We start from the raw sequence: 20,976 nt of genomic DNA on the forward strand, positions 1-20,976 counted from the left end.
GGACGTGTTGGTTTCCCACACCCCCCGCGATGCTGAAGCCCAGACCTGCAGCACAGGATCAGCCAATCAGAAGAGCTGAAGATCAGCCCGCCCCCTCACCCCCTCCCTCCTTCCCTCCATCACTCCTTCCCTGCCTCGCTCCCTCTCTCCCTCGCTTGCTCACTTCCTCCTTCCCTCCCTCCCTCACTCCTTCCCTTCCTCTCTCCTTCACTCACTCACTCGCTCACTTCCTCCTTCCCTCCCTCCCTCCCTCTCTCGATCACCCTTCCCTCCCTCCCTCACTGCCTCCCTCCCTTGCTCACTCCCTCCCTCCCTCCCTCGATCACCCCGTCCCTCTCTCCCTCGCTCCCTCCCTCGATCACTCACTCCCTCCCTCCCTCGATCACTTCCTCCCTCCCTCCCTCGATCACCCCGTCCCTCCCTCCCTACCTCGATCGCTCAATCCCTCCCTCGATCACTCGCTCCCTCCCTCCCTCGATCACTCACTCCCTCCCTCCTTCCCTCGATCACTCCCTCCCTCCCTCCCTCGATCACTCACTCCCTCTCTCCCTCGATCACTCACTCCCTCTCTCCCTCCCTCGATCACTCACTCCCTCCCTCCCTCTCTCGATCACTCACTCCCTCCCTCCCACTCTCCCTCCCTCCCTCCCTCGATCACTCACTCCCTCCCTCCCTCCCTCCCTCGATCACTCACTCCCTCCCTCCCTCTCTCCCTCCCTCGATCACTCACTCCCTCCCTCCCTCGATCACTCACTCCCTCCCTCCCTCCCTCCCTCGATCACTCACTCCCTCCCTCCCTCCCTCCCTCGATCACTCACTCCCTCCCTCCCTCTCTCCCTCACTCGATCACTCACTCCCTCCCTCCCTCTCTCCCTCCCTCCCTCCCTCGATCACTCACTCCCTCCCTCCCTCCCTCCCTCGATCACTCACTCCCTCCCTCCCTCCCTCCCTCGATCACTCACTCCCTCCCTCCCTCGATCACTCACTCCCTCCCTCCCTCCCTCCCTCGATCACTCACTCCCTCCCTCCCTCCCTCCCTCGATCACTCACTCCCTCCCTCCCTCTCTCCCTCACTCGATCACTCACTCCCTCCCTCCCTCCCTCTCTCCCTCACTCGATCACTCACTCCCTCCCTCCCTCCCTCGATCACTCACTCCCTCCCTCCCTCCCTCCCTCTCTCCCTCACTCGATCACTCACTCCCTCCCTCCCTCCCTCGATCACTCACTCCCTCCCTCCCTCCCTCCCTCGCTCCCTCCCTCCCTCCCTCCCTCCCTCACTCACTCTCTCCCTCCCTCCCTCCCTCCCTCGCTCCCTCCCTCCCTCCCTCGCTCCCTCCCTCGCTCCCTCCCTCACTCCCTCCCTCCCTCTCTCCCTCACTCGATCACTCACTCCCTCCCTCCCTCTCTCCCTCACTCGATCACTCACTCCCTCCCTCCCTCTCTCCCTCCCTCCCTCCCTCCCTCGATCACTCACTCCCTCCCTCCCTCCCTCCCTCGATCACTCACTCCCTCCCTCCCTCCCTCCCTCGATCACTCACTCCCTCCCTCCCTCTCTCCCTCACTCGATCACTCACTCCCTCCCTCCCTCTCTCCCTCCCTCCCTCCCTCGCTCCCTCCCTCACTCCCTCGCTCCTTCCCTCCCTCCCTCGATCACTCACTCCCTCCCTCGCTCCCTCCCTCACTCCCTCGCTCCTTCCCTCCCTCCCTCGATCACTCACTCCCTCCCTCCCTCCCTCCCTCCCTCTCTCCCTCCCTCCCTCGCTCCCTCCCTCTCTCCCTCCCTCGATCACTCACTCCCTCCCTCCCTCCCTCCCTCGATCACTCACTCCCTCCCTCCCTCTCTCCCTCACTCGATCACTCACTCCCTCCCTCCCTCTCTCCCTCACTCGATCACTCACTCCCTCCCTCCCTCTCTCCCTCCCTCCCTCCCTCCCTCGATCACTCACTCCCTCCCTCCCTCCCTCCCTCCCTCGATCACTCACTCCCTCCCTCCCTCCCTCTCTCCCTCACTCGATCACTCACTCCCTCCCTCCCTCTCTCCCTCGATCACTCACTCCCTCCCTCCCTCCCTCCCTCGATCACTCCCTCCCTCCCTCCCTCCCTCCCTCGATCACTCACTCCCTCCCTCCCTCCCTCCCTCGATCACTCACTCCCTCCCTCCCTCCCTCCCTCGATCACTCACTCCCTCCCTCCCTCTCTCCCTCACTCGATCACTCACTCCCTCCCTCCCTCCCTCTCTCCCTCACTCGATCACTCACTCCCTCCCTCCCTCCCTCGATCACTCACTCCCTCCCTCCCTCCCTCCCTCCCTCCCTCTCTCCCTCACTCGATCACTCACTCCCTCCCTCCCTCCCTCCCTCCCTCCCTCGCTCCCTCCCTCACTCACTCCCTCCCTCCCTCGCTCCCTCCCTCACTCACTCTCTCCCTCCCTCCCTCCCTCGATCACTCACTCCCTCCCTCGCTCCCTCCCTCACTCCCTCGCTCCCTCCCTCCCTCCCTCCCTCCCTCCCTCCCTCTCTCGATCACTCACTCCCTCCCTCCCTCTCTCCCTCACTCGATCACTCACTCCCTCCCTCCCTCTCTCCCTCACTCGATCACTCACTCCCTCCCTCCCTCTCTCCCTCCCTCCCTCCCTCCCTCCCTCGATCACTCACTCCCTCCCTCCCTCCCTCCCTCGATCACTCACTCCCTCCCTCCCTCTCTCCCTCACTCGATCACTCACTCCCTCCCTCCCTCTCTCCCTCCCTCCCTCCCTCGCTCCCTCCCTCACTCCCTCGCTCCTTCCCTCCCTCCCTCGATCACTCACTCCCTCCCTCCCTCTCTCCCTCACTCGATCACTCACTCCCTCCCTCCCTCTCTCCCTCCCTCCCTCCCTCGCTCCCTCCCTCACTCCCTCGCTCCTTCCCTCCCTCCCTCTCTCCCTCCCTCCCTCCCTCGCTCCCTCCCTCACTCCCTCGCTCCTTCCCTCCCTCCCTCGATCACTCACTCCCTCCCTCCCTCCCTCTCTGATCACTCACTCCCTCCCTCCCTCCCTCTCTCCCTCCCTCCCTCCCTCCCTCCCTCCCTCGCTCCCTCCCTCGCTCCCTCGCTCCCTCCCTCCCTCCCTCTCTCCCTCACTCCCTCCCTCCCTCGCTCCCTCCCTCACTCCCTCGCTCCCTCCCTCCCTCTCTCCCTCACTCTCTCCCTCCCTCTCACGCACCTTTAGGGCCTTTGATGAGCTTCATCTCTATGATTTTCTCTGCAGGGGGTTTGTGTCGCAGCACGTAGAGCCGGACGATTGGCCCCGCCTCCTTCAGCGCCTCCACTGCCAGACTGTGAGTGACCTCACGCACGTCCACATCATTCACGAACAGGATGCTGTCGTTCACCCTGAAAGATGGACGGGTTACACTCACTGACCGCGAAAACACTTCTACAATGATTCATTACACTGAAGAAAAAAAATGGTGTAAGATTTATATTGAAACTTTTGGGTTTCAAGTCTTTAATTAATAAATCAACAAAAATAAAGTGAAAAATGTTTAGTTTTAATATTATAAAAACGTTTTTGTAACATTATTTCTATCATTATTTTGTTTTTGATTTTGAAGACTAAATTTCCTTTAAGCAAAAATATATTCTCTTTATTTATTTACTTATGAAATAAATAATATTTATTAAATGTGTTAACTATCTAATTCCTGATTTGTTAGGGGTGAAATGTGACCTGTATGCTTCTTTGTGTCCTTCAAGCCAAGCAGAAATCAAATCTTAATCATGCTCAAACACAGGTTTGACACAACAGCACCGGTGTGTTACTGAACCTCAGCCGTCCGTCCTGCGCCGCAGCTCCTCCTGCGATGATCTTAGTGATGAAGATACTGGGGTCGTCTCCGATGTGAGGGTTATCAGTCCCACCGGCGATGCTGAAGCCCAGGCCGGAGTTACCCTGCACACACACACACACACACACACACACACAGATGGTCATGCACCAGCGCTCTATAGGATGCATCTGAGAAGAGCTGTAAGGAAGACGTCTCTAACCCTCTCCAGTGTGATCTCCTCATACTCCACGTCTCCGTCCATGCCGTTCATCTGAGAGACAGAGAAACATCATTCATCAGGATCAGCACACGATCACACAGACTCAAGATCATCTCAGATGATTCTCAGTGATGCTCAAACACCTGAATCACAATCTATGAATTTTTGAAGATCTGCTAAAAATTCTTTTGATTTGTGATCTGCGATCCGATTGGAGCGCTTCCAGACAGTGAATCATTTTGCGATGCAATGGTTTAACTGATTCTGAGATTGTGAAAAGCTCTGTTTCACCATCACTATGTGCTTTTAAATATCATTACAAGAAATGTTGAAATGTGAAAATGAACTGGTTTTAGAGAATCGCTTGAACTGAACGATCGGAGTCACGAGTGTTAATCAGTTGAATCAGTTCCAGTGTAAATGACTCATTCATCTGAATCGGTTTGTTCCTCTTTTCTGGTCCTCAGTCACGTTCACACAACACTGTCAGCTCTCAGGCTTAACTCAATGGTTATAACATTAACTGAAATAAGTGAAAAGATGATGATGCTTACAAATAAAATATCCATATTTCCATTCTGAAGATAACATCCAACACAGATGTAGAAGATATTGAGATGAGGTAACCGGTTTAGTGCTAACTAGTCAAACACTGTTAGTATGAGGAGCCGATCGAAGCATCCCGTCTCTCACACTGATATTCTGATATTCTAGAAATGACTGTTGTGTGTGATAGTATGATCTGAGGAACACAGAACCGATGAACAACATGACGTTAAAGAGGATAAACGTTCTCATTCAGCTGATCTGTGCTCTGTGTCTGAAACTCTTCTGCTCTTCTCTGTTCTTACTCCACACATCTATTAAATCTGCTTTAACTTCTCAGGTAATATCAATGGTGTGACCCATTTCAGATGCAACCAAAATTACAACAACAGCATTAATACATTCACATATATTTGATTGTTTCATCAAAAAAAGAAAAATGCTAGGGGCCAACTTAGTATTTGCTGGATATTGGGATGATCTTAGACTCCATATTATACTGTACACGCTGATAAAAACATCCTAATAATCCACAGCACTCCAGTCCAGCAGTGAACATCTGGAGAAGACAAAACCTGAAACACATCCAGCATTAAGATGATTTTAACTCAAATAATCCAGAATAACACTTCCTCCAGTTTTCATCTAGAAACCACTGAAGAACTGACACACAACAGACTGAGAGAGACACGCTGGGTAATGAACATCCGCTCTGTCTCAGTTACACTGCTGAAGAACTTTAATTAAAGTCGTTTGATGAATTCCAGCACTGGACGGCCGTCACACACACACACACACACACACACACACACACACATCTGTCGTGTGAACAGAGAGATAGACAGGATGAGCGCTGCTTCACTGTACTGTCACACACACACACACACACACTCACACACACACACACACACACACACACACACACATCTGTCGTGTGAACAGAGAGATAGACAGGATGAGCGCTGCTTCACTGTACTGTCACACCACTGTGTGTGTGTGGGGGGGGGGGGTGCTTTGGTTGCTACGGCTACTGCATGGCAACAGCTGTTGAGTCCTCTGGGAAAATCCAGTTTCCTTAGCAACTGACATTTCCATGGTAACAGTGTCAGCCACTCAGCCTCATCACGGGCCAAATGTCCATAAGCAGGAGATTACACACACACACACACACGTTTGTTCCCGTGCTGTCTGATTTCTTCTTATCTGAACACACACACACACACTTCAGAGGAATTTGCATCTGTTTAATATTCATGAGTGCAGAATTAGACTGCATCTTTATTAATAAACATCAGATATAAATATCCAGATGCTGGTTTTCTGAACTCTTCTGTTTCTCAGATGCTTCTTCATGTTCAGTTATGAAGGCATGACATTATTTTACTACCACTTTTTATTTTATATTTTCATTTTAATTAAACTTTTACCAAATGTGTTGTTTCTGTCATTTTAATAGTTTGCATTTTTTTATATTTATACATTTTTATTTTAATTGTAATTTTTTAAGTATATCAAGTTAAACTATTAATATTTTTGATTTGATATCGATTCTGAAAAGCCGTAAATCGATCTTTCCCGGTATTTATTTCAGCAAACATCTGTTTTCTGTTTTCATTAGTCCTCTCCAGCAGATGTCACTCAGTGTTTTCCATGATGGAGATACTGTCGACAACAAACAAGAACAACGCTCAGCTAAAATGATATAGTAACACTACTAATCTGCAGAAGCATTTGACATCACGCGTGAAGACGCCATCTTTACTGCAATGAATCAATAAATGAATGAATGATTGAACGAATGAATGAATGAATGAATGGCGATGGTGGTGAACTTGATCCCCAGCTGCTCTGAGAGTCACTTCATTAGCATTTTACCGTTTCATTTGACAAAACTACCGTCATATCACATACACATCACGGCAAGCAGTCAAAATAAACGTTTATTATAACACACTCTCCATAAAGTCCCTATTTTACAAATAATGATGCAGTCAGGAGATGGTGTGATGCAGTGGTTTCTACATTTTTAAACAGTTAAAATGCATTAAAATAAATATTTTCTATCACTTTGTTAACACTCTTGAAATGACCTGTACACTAAATAATCCAACCCTCACACTTGCAGAACGATAGCAGTCTATTTATTTAGTGGTCCTAGTTGAAGCCAGTATGTATATTAATGACAATATGGGACAAATATTCACAGTTCCGGTTCTTTTCAAAGAACCAAACCGGTTCAGAATAAGAACCGGTTTTCGGTTCCCATCCCTAATCGAGAGCTTGTGAATCGATACCCAGATCTAGTCATTTTTTGTCTTTTTTAATAGTTATCTTAAATGCTTATTTTCTTATTATTTTTTATTTCAATTTTTGATATTTTAGTACAAGTTTAAAATATTTATATTTTGAATCAGTTGCCATTTTGTTTTTCTTTGCTATTTTCCATTTTTGCTTTAAGTTGCTTTAATTCTAATTTAATTCTAGTTTTAATAAAAAAAAATATTTCAGATTAATTTGACTTATCTTAGTACTTTAAGTTAAACTATTAATATTTTGAGCCAGTTTTTAATTTGATACTTTCCAATAAAAGATGGTGAAAATGGTGAAAACGTCAATGTCATAGTGACGTGTGTAAAACACACGCTTATTTACCCTGAGCTCCTGTCACTGGACGTGTGTTTCATCAGCCACACACACCGGTCTACACCAGCTGACCGCTTCACCTGATGACCAGCTCTAACGGTCAAGCTGACACTGGACACGCTGCACTACAATAACAACTATCTAAACCAGCTGGAGAATCACCCGTATCTTTAACTACACTCTGTCATTTACTAGCATCTCACACACACACACACACACACACTCCTGCATGACATCACAGTGATCATGCCATGCAGTTGCCATGACAACGTGCACAGACCGCATCACACCATCACTCTGGTCACCATGGAGACGATGCACCTCAGGAGAAATCTGGCATCTATCAGCAGGACACAAACACAGTTTACCACGGTAACCTCATCACCCCCAGCAAACACTCACAGAACTCATATTTTGACAAACTGGTTACTATAGTGATTTCTATTTGGAATAGACACTAACATGACGGTGTACCATAGCATTCCTTTCAGCAGCATGATAAATCACACCATCAAACTGTGCCTTGATATTACCCTCACTCTACCACAGTAACTCTTACCAGGTAATCACTCGATACACACACACACACACACACACACACACACACACACACACACACACACACAGCTATCTCTCTCTCTCTCTCACTCACACACACACACACACACACACACACACACACACACGCTCACAACTATCTCTCTCTCTCTCTCTTACACACACACACACACAGCTATCTCTCTCTCTCTCTCTGACACAAACACACACACACTCACAGCTGTCTCTCTCTCACTCACACACACACACACACACACACAGCTATCTCTCTCTCTCTCTGACACAAACACACACACACTCACAACTGTCTCTCTCACTCACACACACAGCTCTCTCTCTCTCTCTCTCTCTCTTACACAAACACACACACACTCACAGCTGTCTCTCTCTCTCACTCACACACACACACAGCTATCTCTCTCTCTCTCTTACACAAACACACACACACTCACAGCTGTCTCTCTCTCTCACTCACACACACACACACACACACAGCTATCTCTCTCTCTCTCTTACACAAACACACACACACTCACAGCTGTCTCTCTCTCTCACTCACACACACACACACACACACACACACACACACAGCTGTCTCTCTCTCTCTCTCTCTTACACAAACACACACACACACACAGCTGTCTCTCTCTCTCTCTCTTACACAAACACACACACACTCACAGCTGTCTCTCTCTCTCACACACACACACACACACACAGCTATCTCTCTCTCTCTCTTACACAAACACACACACTCACAGCTGTCTCTCTCTCTCACTCACACACACACACACACACACACACACACACAGCTGTCTCTCTCTCTCTCTCTTACACAAACACACACACACTCACAGCTGTCTCTCTCTCTCACTCACACACACACACACACACACACAGCTGTCTCTCTCTCTCTCTCTCTTACACAAACACACACACACACACAGCTGTCTCTCTCTCTCTCTCTTACACAAACACACACACACTCACAGCTGTCTCTCTCTCTCACACACACACACACACACATACACAGCTGTCTCTCTCTCTCTCTCTTACACAAACACACACACACTCACAGCTGTCTCTCTCTCTCACACACACACACACACACACACACAGCTATCTCTCTCTCTCTCTTACACAAACACACACACTCACAGCTGTCTCTCTCACTCACACACACACACACACACACACACACACACACTCACAGCTGTCTCTCTCACTCACACACACAGCTCTCTCTCTCTCTCTCTCACACACACACACACACACACACACAGATCTCTCTCTCTCTCTCTCTTACACACACACACACACACACACGCTCACAGCTATCTCTCTCTCTCTTACACACACACACACACACACAGACAGCTGTCTCTCTCTCTTACACACACACACACACACACAGCTGTCTCTCTCTCTTACACAAACACACACACACACACTCACAACTATCTCTCTCTCTCTCTTACACACACACACACAGCTGTCTCACCGTCACTCTCTGTCTGTGTCTCTTGGCTTTGCGCACGTTGCTGATGAATCTTCGTCCCATCTTCTTCGCGGAGCAAACCGACACGAACATGACGTCAGAGCCGCGGGATTACATCACACTCGCGTTCACAACACTGACACCGAATCAAACTGAACCTAGATGGTTTGAACAGAGTCCGACGGAGAGAGAATCCGCGACTGGCGCTCTACCGCAGAGATGATGATGAGGAAGAAGAAGATGATGATGATGACAGCAGTCTGTCAGAGCCACTATCTTCAGCATCAACCGGAGAATGAGCTACAGACGCGCGAGGAGCTTCATCCTGCTGCCGAGCGACCGTTACTCACACATACTCTCTCTCTCTCTCTCTCTCTCACACACACACACACACACACACACACACACACACACACACACACACACACACACACTCTCTCTCTCTCTCTCTCTCTCAAACACATACACACACACACACACACACACACACACACACACGGCCGCTCTCCCGCGCGCGCGCTCTCAATAGCAATAATGTAGATCGAAAACGGTAAAAGCTAATAATTAAATAATATATATTTTAATTTAAATATTTTTGTAAAAATATAAACATATAAAATATTTTATTTCTTTACCTGCATGTCACGTGACCGTTAACCGTCAGCAGTAACTGTGTATTTTGGTAAATATTTGCTGAAGGAAAAGTACACACTTTTGAGTAACGATATGTAGCAGAATACTGGGCAAGGTTTTGGACAAACTACTTTCTCATCCCCAGTCATGGGTATATCATGCCGAGAACTCTGCTCATGTGTTAATTTGCATAATTGTGCATTTAAAAGTGAATGACCAAACGTATCTTTAAAAAAGTTCACAGTGTTGCTGCAGATGAAATATAACGCAGATAACATTTAATATATTTTTCAGGTTAGACACTGATTATCACTAAAACCCCTTTCTCCACCTGTCCGTCGGTCTCGCAGACCCGCCATGTTTGTAGTTTTTTTAAAAAACTTTAACGTTTGTAGTTCTAATCGATTCCTCTCTATGATTCCTCTTCACACGCGCAATGGGTTGTGGGCAATATTAGCCCTTCGAGTGTGTACCATAGATAAGTAATGATTGTGGCATCTTCGAATATTCATCGATTATTATGGTGAATGACGTCAAGATGACCTTTCCAATATGGTGGACGGGACACATACATCAGTCGCTAAAGAGGCATCTACGTTTACATATGGAGTGCACTTTGAATTCTGACCGGAAGTAGTAGACCATCTGGGAATCTTTGGCATACTAATTTCAACATACTTCAAATTTGGACATACTAATTTTATTTTCTAATTCCATTTAGGACGGATAGTATGCACATTGGGACGCAGATATGACCTCAGCTGACAAAACGACTGGGAATCACTGATGTAGATTACAGAACAGAATAGAACAGTGATTTTTTTTTTTAGATTCCAAGATGAAAGATATGAGAAAACACACCTGACAACTGAAAAAAACTCAAAATCTGTCTTACAAATAAAAAATCATTACAGCGAAAGAAGATAAATGAACAAGACGACAGTCTGGTGTTGAACTCTCTGTAGAGAGTACAGCCTTATTATTCACCACATTACTCTCTCTCTGATGAAGTGTTCCTGTTGCTATGGAGACCAGCATCCCTCATTTGTGTGCTAGTGTGAGCGCAGGAGAGGAAGCTCCACCCACTGCCCTGCCTCACGTGACTCATCTGCTCAAACACATCTGATGGACATGAAAAGTGGCCAATCAGAGGGTGAATCTGATGCTTGGAGGTGGGGCCATCTCAAATCAAAAGATCTGTCACTGAATTAAAGCGATGATGCAAAGAAACTCTGGCTCTGTCCCAATACACACACTCGAGTACACACACGCACGCACACACACAGTAAATCCACACTTCAGAGCAGGGTTATAACTATAAATATATCATTCTAAATGTAAAGATTAGAAGAGTCCACAGATGATAACGACACAGAGAAACAATATTTATCAGCTGATGAATGATAAAAAAAACATGGACAGCCAATCAGAATCCATCCTGCTTTAAAGAGTGAGCTCTTAAAGCGACAGACAACAAAACAGCAGCATTTATAATAAACAGATCGCTATCGGAATTCAGACGTGTTGCAGTGTGTCAAACAGAGTAATTAAACGTTTTACACACACTTGATATCCTCATGTCCACTAGAAATACATCATGTAAGTAGACAAGTGATCAAGTGCACAGGCAGGTTTGTGTAGTAGGACGCTTCTACAGGAAATGACCTCACAGCCAATCAGAAGCACACATGTTCTCGTGTGTGTGTGTCTTACCAGAGTGGAGGTGGCGTAGTAAGGCGTGTGACCGCTGGGGAGCAGCACGGGCTGAAAGAAACATCATGTAATGAACACTAAATCACAAGAGAACTGCGAGTGAAGCTGGCCCTCTGCTGTTGTTCATTTGGGAGTCACACTTGTGTTGTTTCAGACACCTGGAATTTAACCTTTTTTATTTTCAGTAAAATCAATGCAATATATTTTGTTAAATAATATTATTTATTTTCAGAGCATTTCATTATACTAATATTTATGCAATAGTTGTGAAACACAATTTATACTATATCCAGTGTGTGTAAGTCTCTCTCTCTCTGTGTGTGTGTGTGTGTGTGAGAGAGAGAGAGAGAATGTGTGTGTGTGTGTGTGAGAGAGAGAGAGAGAGAGAGAGAGAGAGTGTGTGTCTGAGAGAGAGAGAGAGTGTGTGTGAGAGAGAGTGAGAGAGTGTGTGTGCGTGAGAGAGAGAGTGTGTGTGTGAGAGAGAGTGTGTGTGTGAGAGAAAGAGTGTGTGTGAGAGAAAGAGTGTGTGTGTGTGTGTGTGAGAGAGAGTGACAGAGTGTGTGTGTGTGAGAGAGAGAGAGAGTGTGTGTGAGAGAGAAAGAGTGTGTGTGAGAGAAAGAGTGTGTGTGAGAGAAAGAGTGTGTGTGTGAGAGAGAGAGAGAGAGTGTGTGTGTGTGTGAGAGAGAGAGAGAGAGAGAGTGTGTGTGTGTGTGAGAGAGAGTGAGTGTGTGTGTAAGTGTCTGTGTTTTTACTGCATTGTGGCTAAATTATTGATTTTATTTCATGTATTTACAGGAACATGCTGTGTTAGAGTCACACTAGTTCATTCATGTGTGTGTGTGTGTGGGGGGGGGGGTCTGTTTTGCATATTTTCAGGGTGTCACCCCTTCATTGCTGTGCACTATTTTTCTGCATCGTGAATGATTTGTAGATTGTTCACACAACAATGATGTATTTTCATATTTTTGCGTGTTTCCAATTCATTTCCAGTGGTGGTCCTTTTTGACCACAAACAACACTGTGACTATTTGTTCATGAACATTTAGCTTTTTCAAATCAAGTATAAAAGTCATTGAGTTTCATACCATTCTGATGAATTAGCGATTCTTAGAATTTTTTTCTGTCTAAAATGACTGAAGAACAGCAGAGGGTTTGATTCTGATTCAAAAGCTCCTGATTTGATTCTGGTCTACACTATACGATACAGTAAACCCGTTCAGCTGTAAAGCTCAAAATTCTGTTCATTTTTAGGATTAGAGTTAGGGTTACATAACTTTGTTTTTACTTCAAAAACAAGCATCTAAAGTACGCTTTGATATGAAACTGTTTAAAGGGGTCACTGATGTTGTTAAAAAGAACATTATTTTGTGTATTTGGTGTAATGAAACATGTTTATGCGGTTTAAGGTTCAATAACACATTATTTTCCACATACTGAACATAATTGTTTCTTCTCTAAGCCCCGCCTTCTGAAACACATCGATTCTTACAAAGCTCATCGTTCTGAGAAGCGAGGTGTGCTCTGATTGGCCAGCTGTCCAGAACGTTGTGATTGGCCGAATGTCTCAAGCGTGTGACAGAAATGTTACGCCTCTCACCATACTGTGATGTGTGTCCCGACACGAGACAAAACCAATAAAACCAATTACAAACGAGACATTAGCTGCATCCAGTGGGGACATAATTACTGATTATAATGACTTGTACTGTGACTTGCGCATAAACATAAAACCATAGAACCATTTTTGGACACATTTCTTGCAGAGCTGTAACTGCCCCACTTTATAGGAACAGTCCTCCATAACATGTGCTGCACACATCTGAATATTTGGGTTGAACTGTTCTGGAACAGTGTTGTAAATACATCTTATCCACTGATTTCTAGTCGTGTAATCTTTTGGAAGACCAAAGTATTTTCACTTTCACACCGAAACACACAGCGTCTCCAACATGACACCGGCAGCAACAGAGAGAATAAAAGCCTTCTTTCTTTGTGTGAACATGTGGGAGGAGTTATGCAAATCTTCTCACACAGTGATGTAGACGTGTGGGGGCGTGTTTAAACGAGGTGTTTTAGGAGGACGAGTCTTAACTTTGATAAAGATTATCTCTTTGGATTTGAGACTTTAGTCTTTAAACTTCACAGATCTGCTTTAGGCACCAAGAGCTTGTTACACTCCAAAGAGAAAGAAATAATTTAAATCACATCATATGACCCCTTTAATGCTATAATAATGTTTCCACTGCAGTTTGATGTTAAAGTATAAACATAAAGCTAGTTTTCATGACAGATTCAAACGCACTAAATAATGATCTATAAATATGCTGTTTTAAAATGAATCTTACCTTGGCGGGAGACCCGTGCATCTGGGGTGTGTAACCGTGGATACCGTCGATGGGGGCGTGTCCGGTGTCGCTGACGTTCAGGTGAGAGGGACTGTGCTGCAGCGGCGGCGTCTCGTCGTCATGGTAACGGTACTTCTGCACACATGAAGAACAGCTCACGCTCTACACAATACACACACACACACTCACTCATTCACACACACACACACACACACACTCACTTACACTCACTCACACACACACTCACACACACAGACAGAGAGAGAGACACACACACATGCACTCACACACACACGCACACACTCACACACACACACACACTCTCTCACACACACACACACACACACCTTCAACGTCTATTATATATTTATATATTTACCAGGATCCTAGAATCAATTTGATCTCAGGAGCTTTCTTGTGTTAATGTAATGTTAATGTAAGTGTATAAACACCAGCAGACGGTGTGCTAGAGCAGTGCAGTATCCCAGCATGCACCTCAGGAAGCTGGGAAATACAGATAAACACCGGTCTAAAAATGTAAATCATAAAGGGCTCAGTTCAATGAACTCAGCCCTTAAAAACCCCAAAATAAATTATAATAAAAATAAAGTAATAATAAACCTTTATTATTAATAATAAAATAATAATTAAATGATGCCAATAAACCCTTATGGTGAAACTGTGTTTCAATAAAGAGATATAAACTCTAATATTTAATATCCAGCCTAATTGTAGTGCTATATTGTAATTAAATGGCATGGTGATTAAGAAGTATGCAGATATGCATAAAGCACACACTCACAACATATAATCACTGCTCTTCATACACTCTTAGAAAAAAGGGTTCATTGGGGTTCTATATAGAACCATAGGGTTCTTTACTCAACTCCAAAGAACCTTTTATTTTAAAAATGTTCTATAATGACAAGAAAGAACCCTTTTGGCACAAAGGTTCTTTAGGCTATTATTCATTCATATATTACATTATTCTGCAACATTTTGTATTTGTAATTAAATTATTTTTTTGTAGTAACATAATATCACATTTTAATCATGCTGATTTTTGGAGAAAAACTGAAATGGAAATTCGTGTGATATTAACTACATGAAATGATATAAATATATACATTTTCTAACCCCCATACCTTGAATTTTGTGATCATTCACATGCGTTCATAAATGCATTTGAATACACCGAATAATGCAGTGAAAGAACGCACTCAAAATGCACACGGGCACTAGTATGACTTCATTATGTAACTTTACATTAGCCTAGATGCGTGCACTTTTTAGGGAACTAACTCAAATGATTCGCGAACCCGCTTTGAACTCCAGAACTGACTTAAATGTTTCGCGAACCGGCTACGAACTCCCGATTGATTCAAATGATTCGCGATCCCGCTCCGAACTACCGAACTGACTCAAATGATTCGCGATCCCGCTCCGAACTACCGAACTGACTCAAATGATTCGCGAACTCGCTACGTACTCCCGAACTGACTCAAATGAATCATGCTCTGAACTCTCGAACTGACTCAAATGATTAACAATCCGAAGTTCTCATCCACATCGAATGACACCACAAGAGCTACTATTGGCTTAGTTCTTTAATTTCATAACATTTACTGAAATTAAGGTACGAAAAGTATGTTGTTAACAAATAAAATATCAATATTTCCATTCCGAACTGCTTTCCACATCGAAACATCCATGAACATAACCAGGTTAGCAGATCACTCTCTCACTATTTGATTGCTCTAGTCTTTATTTTTTTAATTACAAATGACCTGCTTCTTGCTAAAGGCTGCATATCATTTCTAGTCTTACTTGATCTTAGTGCTGCGTTTAACACCATAGATCATGACATACTCAGATCTATTACAAAACTATACAGGTATTCAAGGGCAGGCTCTAAGATGGTTTAGATCCTACCTGTCCGATCGCTACCATTTTGTTTACTTAAATGGGGAGTCGTCTCATTTATCATCAGTAAAATATGGAGTGCCACAAGGATCCGTCCTAGGTCCCCTTCTATTTTCAATATACATGTTGCCCCTTGGTAATATTTTTTGAAAATACGTAATTAGCTTCCACTGTTATGCTGATGATACTCAGCTATATACAGTATTGTTCAAAATAATAGCAGTACAATGTGACTAACCAGAATAATCAAGGTTTTTAGTATATTTTTTATTGCTACGTGGCAAACAAGTTACCAGTAGGTTCAGTAGATTGTCAGAAAACAAACAAGACCCAGCATTCATGATATGCACGCTCTTAAGGCTGTGCAATTGGGCAATTAGTTGAAAGGGGTGTGTTCAAAAAAATAGCAGTGTCTACCTTTGACTGTACAAACTCAAAACTATTTTGTACAAACATTTTTTTTTTCTGGGATTTAGCAATCCTGTGAATCACTAAACTAATATTTAGTTGTATGACCACAGTTTTTTAAAACTGCTTGACATCTGTGTGGCATGGAGTCAACCAACTTGTGGCACCTCTCAGCTGTTATTCCACTCCATGATTCTTTAACAACATTCCACAATTCATTCACATTTCTTGGTTTTGCTTCAGAAACAGCATTTTTGATATCACCCCACAAGTTCTCAATTGGATTAAGGTCTGGAGATTGGGCTGGCCACTCCATTACATTAATTTTGTTGGTTTGGAACCAAGACTTTGCCCGTTTACTAGTGTGTTTTGGGTCATTGTCTTGTTGAAACAACCATTTCAAGGGCATGTCCTCTTCAGCATAGGGCAACATGACCTCTTCAAGTATTTTAACATATGCAAACTGATCCATGATCCCTGGTATGCGATAAATAGGCCCAACACCATAGTAGGAGAAACATGCCCATATCATGATGCTTGCACCTCCATGCTTCACTGTCTTCACTGTGTACTGTGGCTTGAATTCAGAGTTTGGGGGTCGTCTCACAAACTGCCTGTGGCCCTTGGACCCAAAAAGAACAATTTTACTCTCATCAGTCCACAAAATGTTCCTCCATTTCTCTTTAGGCCAGTTGATGTGTTCTTTGGCAAATTGTAACCTCTTCTGCACATGCCTTTTTTTTAACAGAGGGACTTTGCGGGGGATTCTTGAAAATAGATTAGCTTCACACAGACGTCTTCTAACTGTCACAGTACTTACAGGTAACTCCAGACTGTCTTTGATCATCCTGGAGGTGATCATTGGCTGAGCCTTTGCCATTCTGGTTATTCTTCTATCCATTTTGATGGTTGTCTTCCGTTTTCTTCCACGTCTCTCTGGTTTTGCTCTCCATTTTAAGGCATTGGAGATCATTTTAGCTGAACAGCCTATCATTTTTTGCACCTCTTTATAGGTTTTCCCCTCTCTAATCAACTTTTTAATCAAAGTACGCTGTTCTTCTGAACAATGTCTTGAACGACCCATTTTCCTCAGCTTTCAAATGCATGTTCAACAAGTGTTGGCTTCATCCTTAAATAGGGGCCACCTGATTCACACCTGTTTCTTCACAAAATTGATGACCTCAGTGATTGAATGCCACACTGCTATTTTTTTGAACACACCCCTTTCAACTAATTCAACTAATTGCCCAATTGCACAGCCTTAAGAGCGTGCATATCATGAATGCTGGGTCTCATTTGTTTTCTGAGAATCTACTGAACCTACTGGTAACTTGTTTGCCACGTAGCAATAAAAAAATATACGAAAAGCCTTGATTATTCTGGTTAGTCACATTGTACTGCTATTATTTTGAACAATACTGTATATCAACGAGACCAGATGAAACTTCCCAATTATCTAAGCTAACAGAGTGTGTTAAAAATTTAAAAGATTGGATGACAAATAATTTTCTTCAATTAAATTCGGATAAGACAGAGATATTAATTATTGGACCCAAAAAACACTACACAGAATCTTGTAGATTACAATCTGCAACTAGACGGATGTACTGTTACTTCCTCTACAGTCAGAAATCTGGGTGTTATATTAGACAGCAATTTGTCTTTTGAAAATCATATTTCCAATGTTACAAAAACTGCATTCTTCCATCTTAGAAACATTCCCAAGCTACGAAACATGTTATCTGTTTCTGATGCAGAAAAGCTAGTTCATGCATTCATGACCTCTAGACTGGACTATTGTAATGCACTTCTAGGTGGTTGTCCTGCTTCGTCAATAAACAAGCTACAGGTAGTCCAAAATACTGCAGCTAGAGTCCTTACGAGGTCAAGAAAATATGATCATATTACCCCAATTTTACAGTCTCTGCACTGGCTACCTATTAAGTTCTGTATCAGTTACAAATTATCATTACTGACCTATAAGGCCCTAAATGGTTTAACTCCTGCGTACCTAACTAGCCTTCTACCACGCTACAACCCATCACGCACCCTAAGGTCACAAAACGCTGGACTTTTGGTCGTTCCTAGGATAGCAAAGTCCACTAAAGGAGGTAGAGCTTTTTCACATTTGGCTCCCAAACTCTGGAATAGCCTTCCTGATAATGTTCGGGGTTCAGACACACTCTCTCTGTTTAAATCTAGATTAAAAACACATCTCTTTCACCAAGCATTCGAATAATGTATCTCTTAAACTGTGAGTGTAGTTGCATCTGATCAAATGCGCATTCTTATACTTTAGCTTGGGTTAAACTAATTAATTTTACTTTGTTGGATCAGCAGCTATGCTAATGATGTCTCTGTTTTGCCACGGGATGTAACTAGGATTTACACAAGCTCAAGTCTGGATCCTGAACACCTGAGAAGAGATGATGATGACCCTGAATCAACAAACAGAACTAACAAATATTGCTACAAGTGGGACTGCATCATATAACAATTATTAATTATTAATAATATTAATGATGTTCATCATCTGGCTGACTACGTCTTATATAAATTTTTCTAAAAATGCGGTCATACGTGCACAAACTGACAGTCACCACGTATAAGCATCTACTAAATATTGTAGAAACAAGTTTCTGTAAAGTTGCTTTGTAACGATTTGTATTGTAAAAAGCACTATACAAATAAACTTGAATTGAATTGAAAAACTTGAATTTATCCATTCATCATCATCATCATCATCATCCACCAATCAGAACACACGAGAACTCTTTGACCACAGCTGCTGTGCTTCAGAAGCTCTTGCAGCAGCTCAACACTGGTTTTCTCTGAGGTTGTCAGATCACATCAGATTGTGGTTAATCTTGCAGATCATGACTTATAACTACTCTTCCTCTCCCTGCAGTTTGGTAATATAAAGATTCCTCCTTTGAACTCCCACCTCTTCTGTGGGTTTTATTCTTCTGGGTCTGAATTTGGGCTCCTGGGGTCTGAAAAAAGAAACATTTTCAATCTCCAAGGTGAACGTTATGACAACACACTCTTAGAAAAAAAGGTTCATTGGGGTTCTATATAGAACCATAGGGTTCTTTACTCAACTCCCAATAACGTTTTATGCTAAAAAGGTTCTATAATGACAAGAAATAACCCTTTTGGCACAAAGGTTCTTTAGGCTATTATTCATTCATATATTACATTACTCTGCAACATTTTGTATTTGTAATTAAATTATTGTTTGTAGTAACTTAATATCACATTTTAATCATGCTGATTTTTGGAGAAAAACTGAAATGGCACTATTCGTGTGATATTGATGGACTACATGAAATGATATAAATATATACATTTTCTAACCCCCATACCTTGAATTTTGTGATCATTCACATGCGTTCATAAATGCATTTGAATACACCGAATAATGCAGTGAAAGAACACACTCAAAATGTGAGTGTTCTCTGTTGGATTGACTACATCATTAATGTAGATATGATTTCTACTGTATATTTCTGCCATATGGACATCATCTGGAGATCATCACCACTGATAAACTGCTCCTAAATATAATGTAGAAACTTTCATTTTCAGTAAAACTGCTTTGCAATGATTTGTATCATGAAAGTGCTAATATACAAATAAATGTGAACTGAATAGAGTTGAACAGGGGATTGTGTCCAGACGGGGGCGACACAGAGCTGCTCAGTATTCAACTCAGAGCCCACTGCAGAGAGGGGGGGGGGGTTGATGTCATCAGAGCGGGACCAGACCACAGTCAGAGCCTCAGCAGAAGAGTGCAACACCAGCATACATGAGTGCACACACACACGCACGCACACACGCACACACACAGACACACACGCGCACACACGCACACACACACACACACACACACACATCACACAAACACAAACACACTCTCTCTCTCACACACACACACGCACACACACACATCACAACAACACAAACACACTCTCTCTCACACACACACACACATCACAACAACACGCATACACATCACAACAACACACACACAAACACACTCTCACACACACACACACACACACACACACATCACAACAACACACACACTCACACACACGCACAAACACAAACATACTCACACACACACACACACACACATGTTTGTTTTTGTGTAAAGTGTGTTCATCCCATAGGCGTAATGGTTTTTATTCTGTAGAAACTGTATATTCTATGTCCCTTCACCAACCCTACACCTAACCCTAACCCTCACAGGAAACTTTCTGCATTTTTACTTTCTCAAAAAAAACTCATTCTGTATGATTTATAAGTGTTTTGAAAAATGGGGACATGGGTTATGTGCTCATAAGTCACCCTCTCCTTGTAATACCTGTGTCATACCCATGTCATTATACAGAGTTGTGTCCTGATATGATACAAAAACATGCCCCCACACACACACACACACACACACACAAATAGACACACTCACACTTTACTAAATAAATGCATGTTTGATGAGTATAAGACACTTTCATAATGCTGCATAATTATCAAAAATGGTAATATACACTCATCGGCCTCATTCAAGAGCTGGCTGTCTGGTGCAGTCTCAACAACCTGGAGCTTAACACCCTCAAAACAGTGGAGATGATCGTGGACTTCAGGAGAGACCCCCCTGCACTCCCCCCACTCACCATCATG

At 43.8% G+C, this 20,976-nt stretch overlaps 1 protein-coding gene across 1 annotated transcript in view; it reads right to left on the minus strand.

Moving 5' to 3' along the window:
* The window catches only part of dlg4b (discs, large homolog 4b (Drosophila)), a 45,393-nt gene that overhangs the window by 3,114 nt on the left and 21,303 nt on the right, over positions 1-20,976 (minus strand). The window contains exons 4-9 of the mRNA XM_026236540.1: positions 13,963-14,097; positions 11,618-11,668; positions 4,027-4,077; positions 3,804-3,928; positions 3,200-3,369; positions 5-45 (exon numbers count right to left, since the gene is read on the minus strand). Of these exons, the coding sequence (XP_026092325.1) occupies positions 5-45; positions 3,200-3,369; positions 3,804-3,928; positions 4,027-4,077; positions 11,618-11,668; positions 13,963-14,097 (573 nt within the window). The remainder of the gene's footprint in view (positions 1-4; positions 46-3,199; positions 3,370-3,803; positions 3,929-4,026; positions 4,078-11,617; positions 11,669-13,962; positions 14,098-20,976) is intronic.

Source organism: Carassius auratus, chromosome 48, assembly GCF_003368295.1.
Source record: "Carassius auratus strain Wakin chromosome 48, ASM336829v1, whole genome shotgun sequence".
Classification (NCBI taxonomy): domain Eukaryota; kingdom Metazoa; phylum Chordata; class Actinopteri; order Cypriniformes; family Cyprinidae; genus Carassius; species Carassius auratus.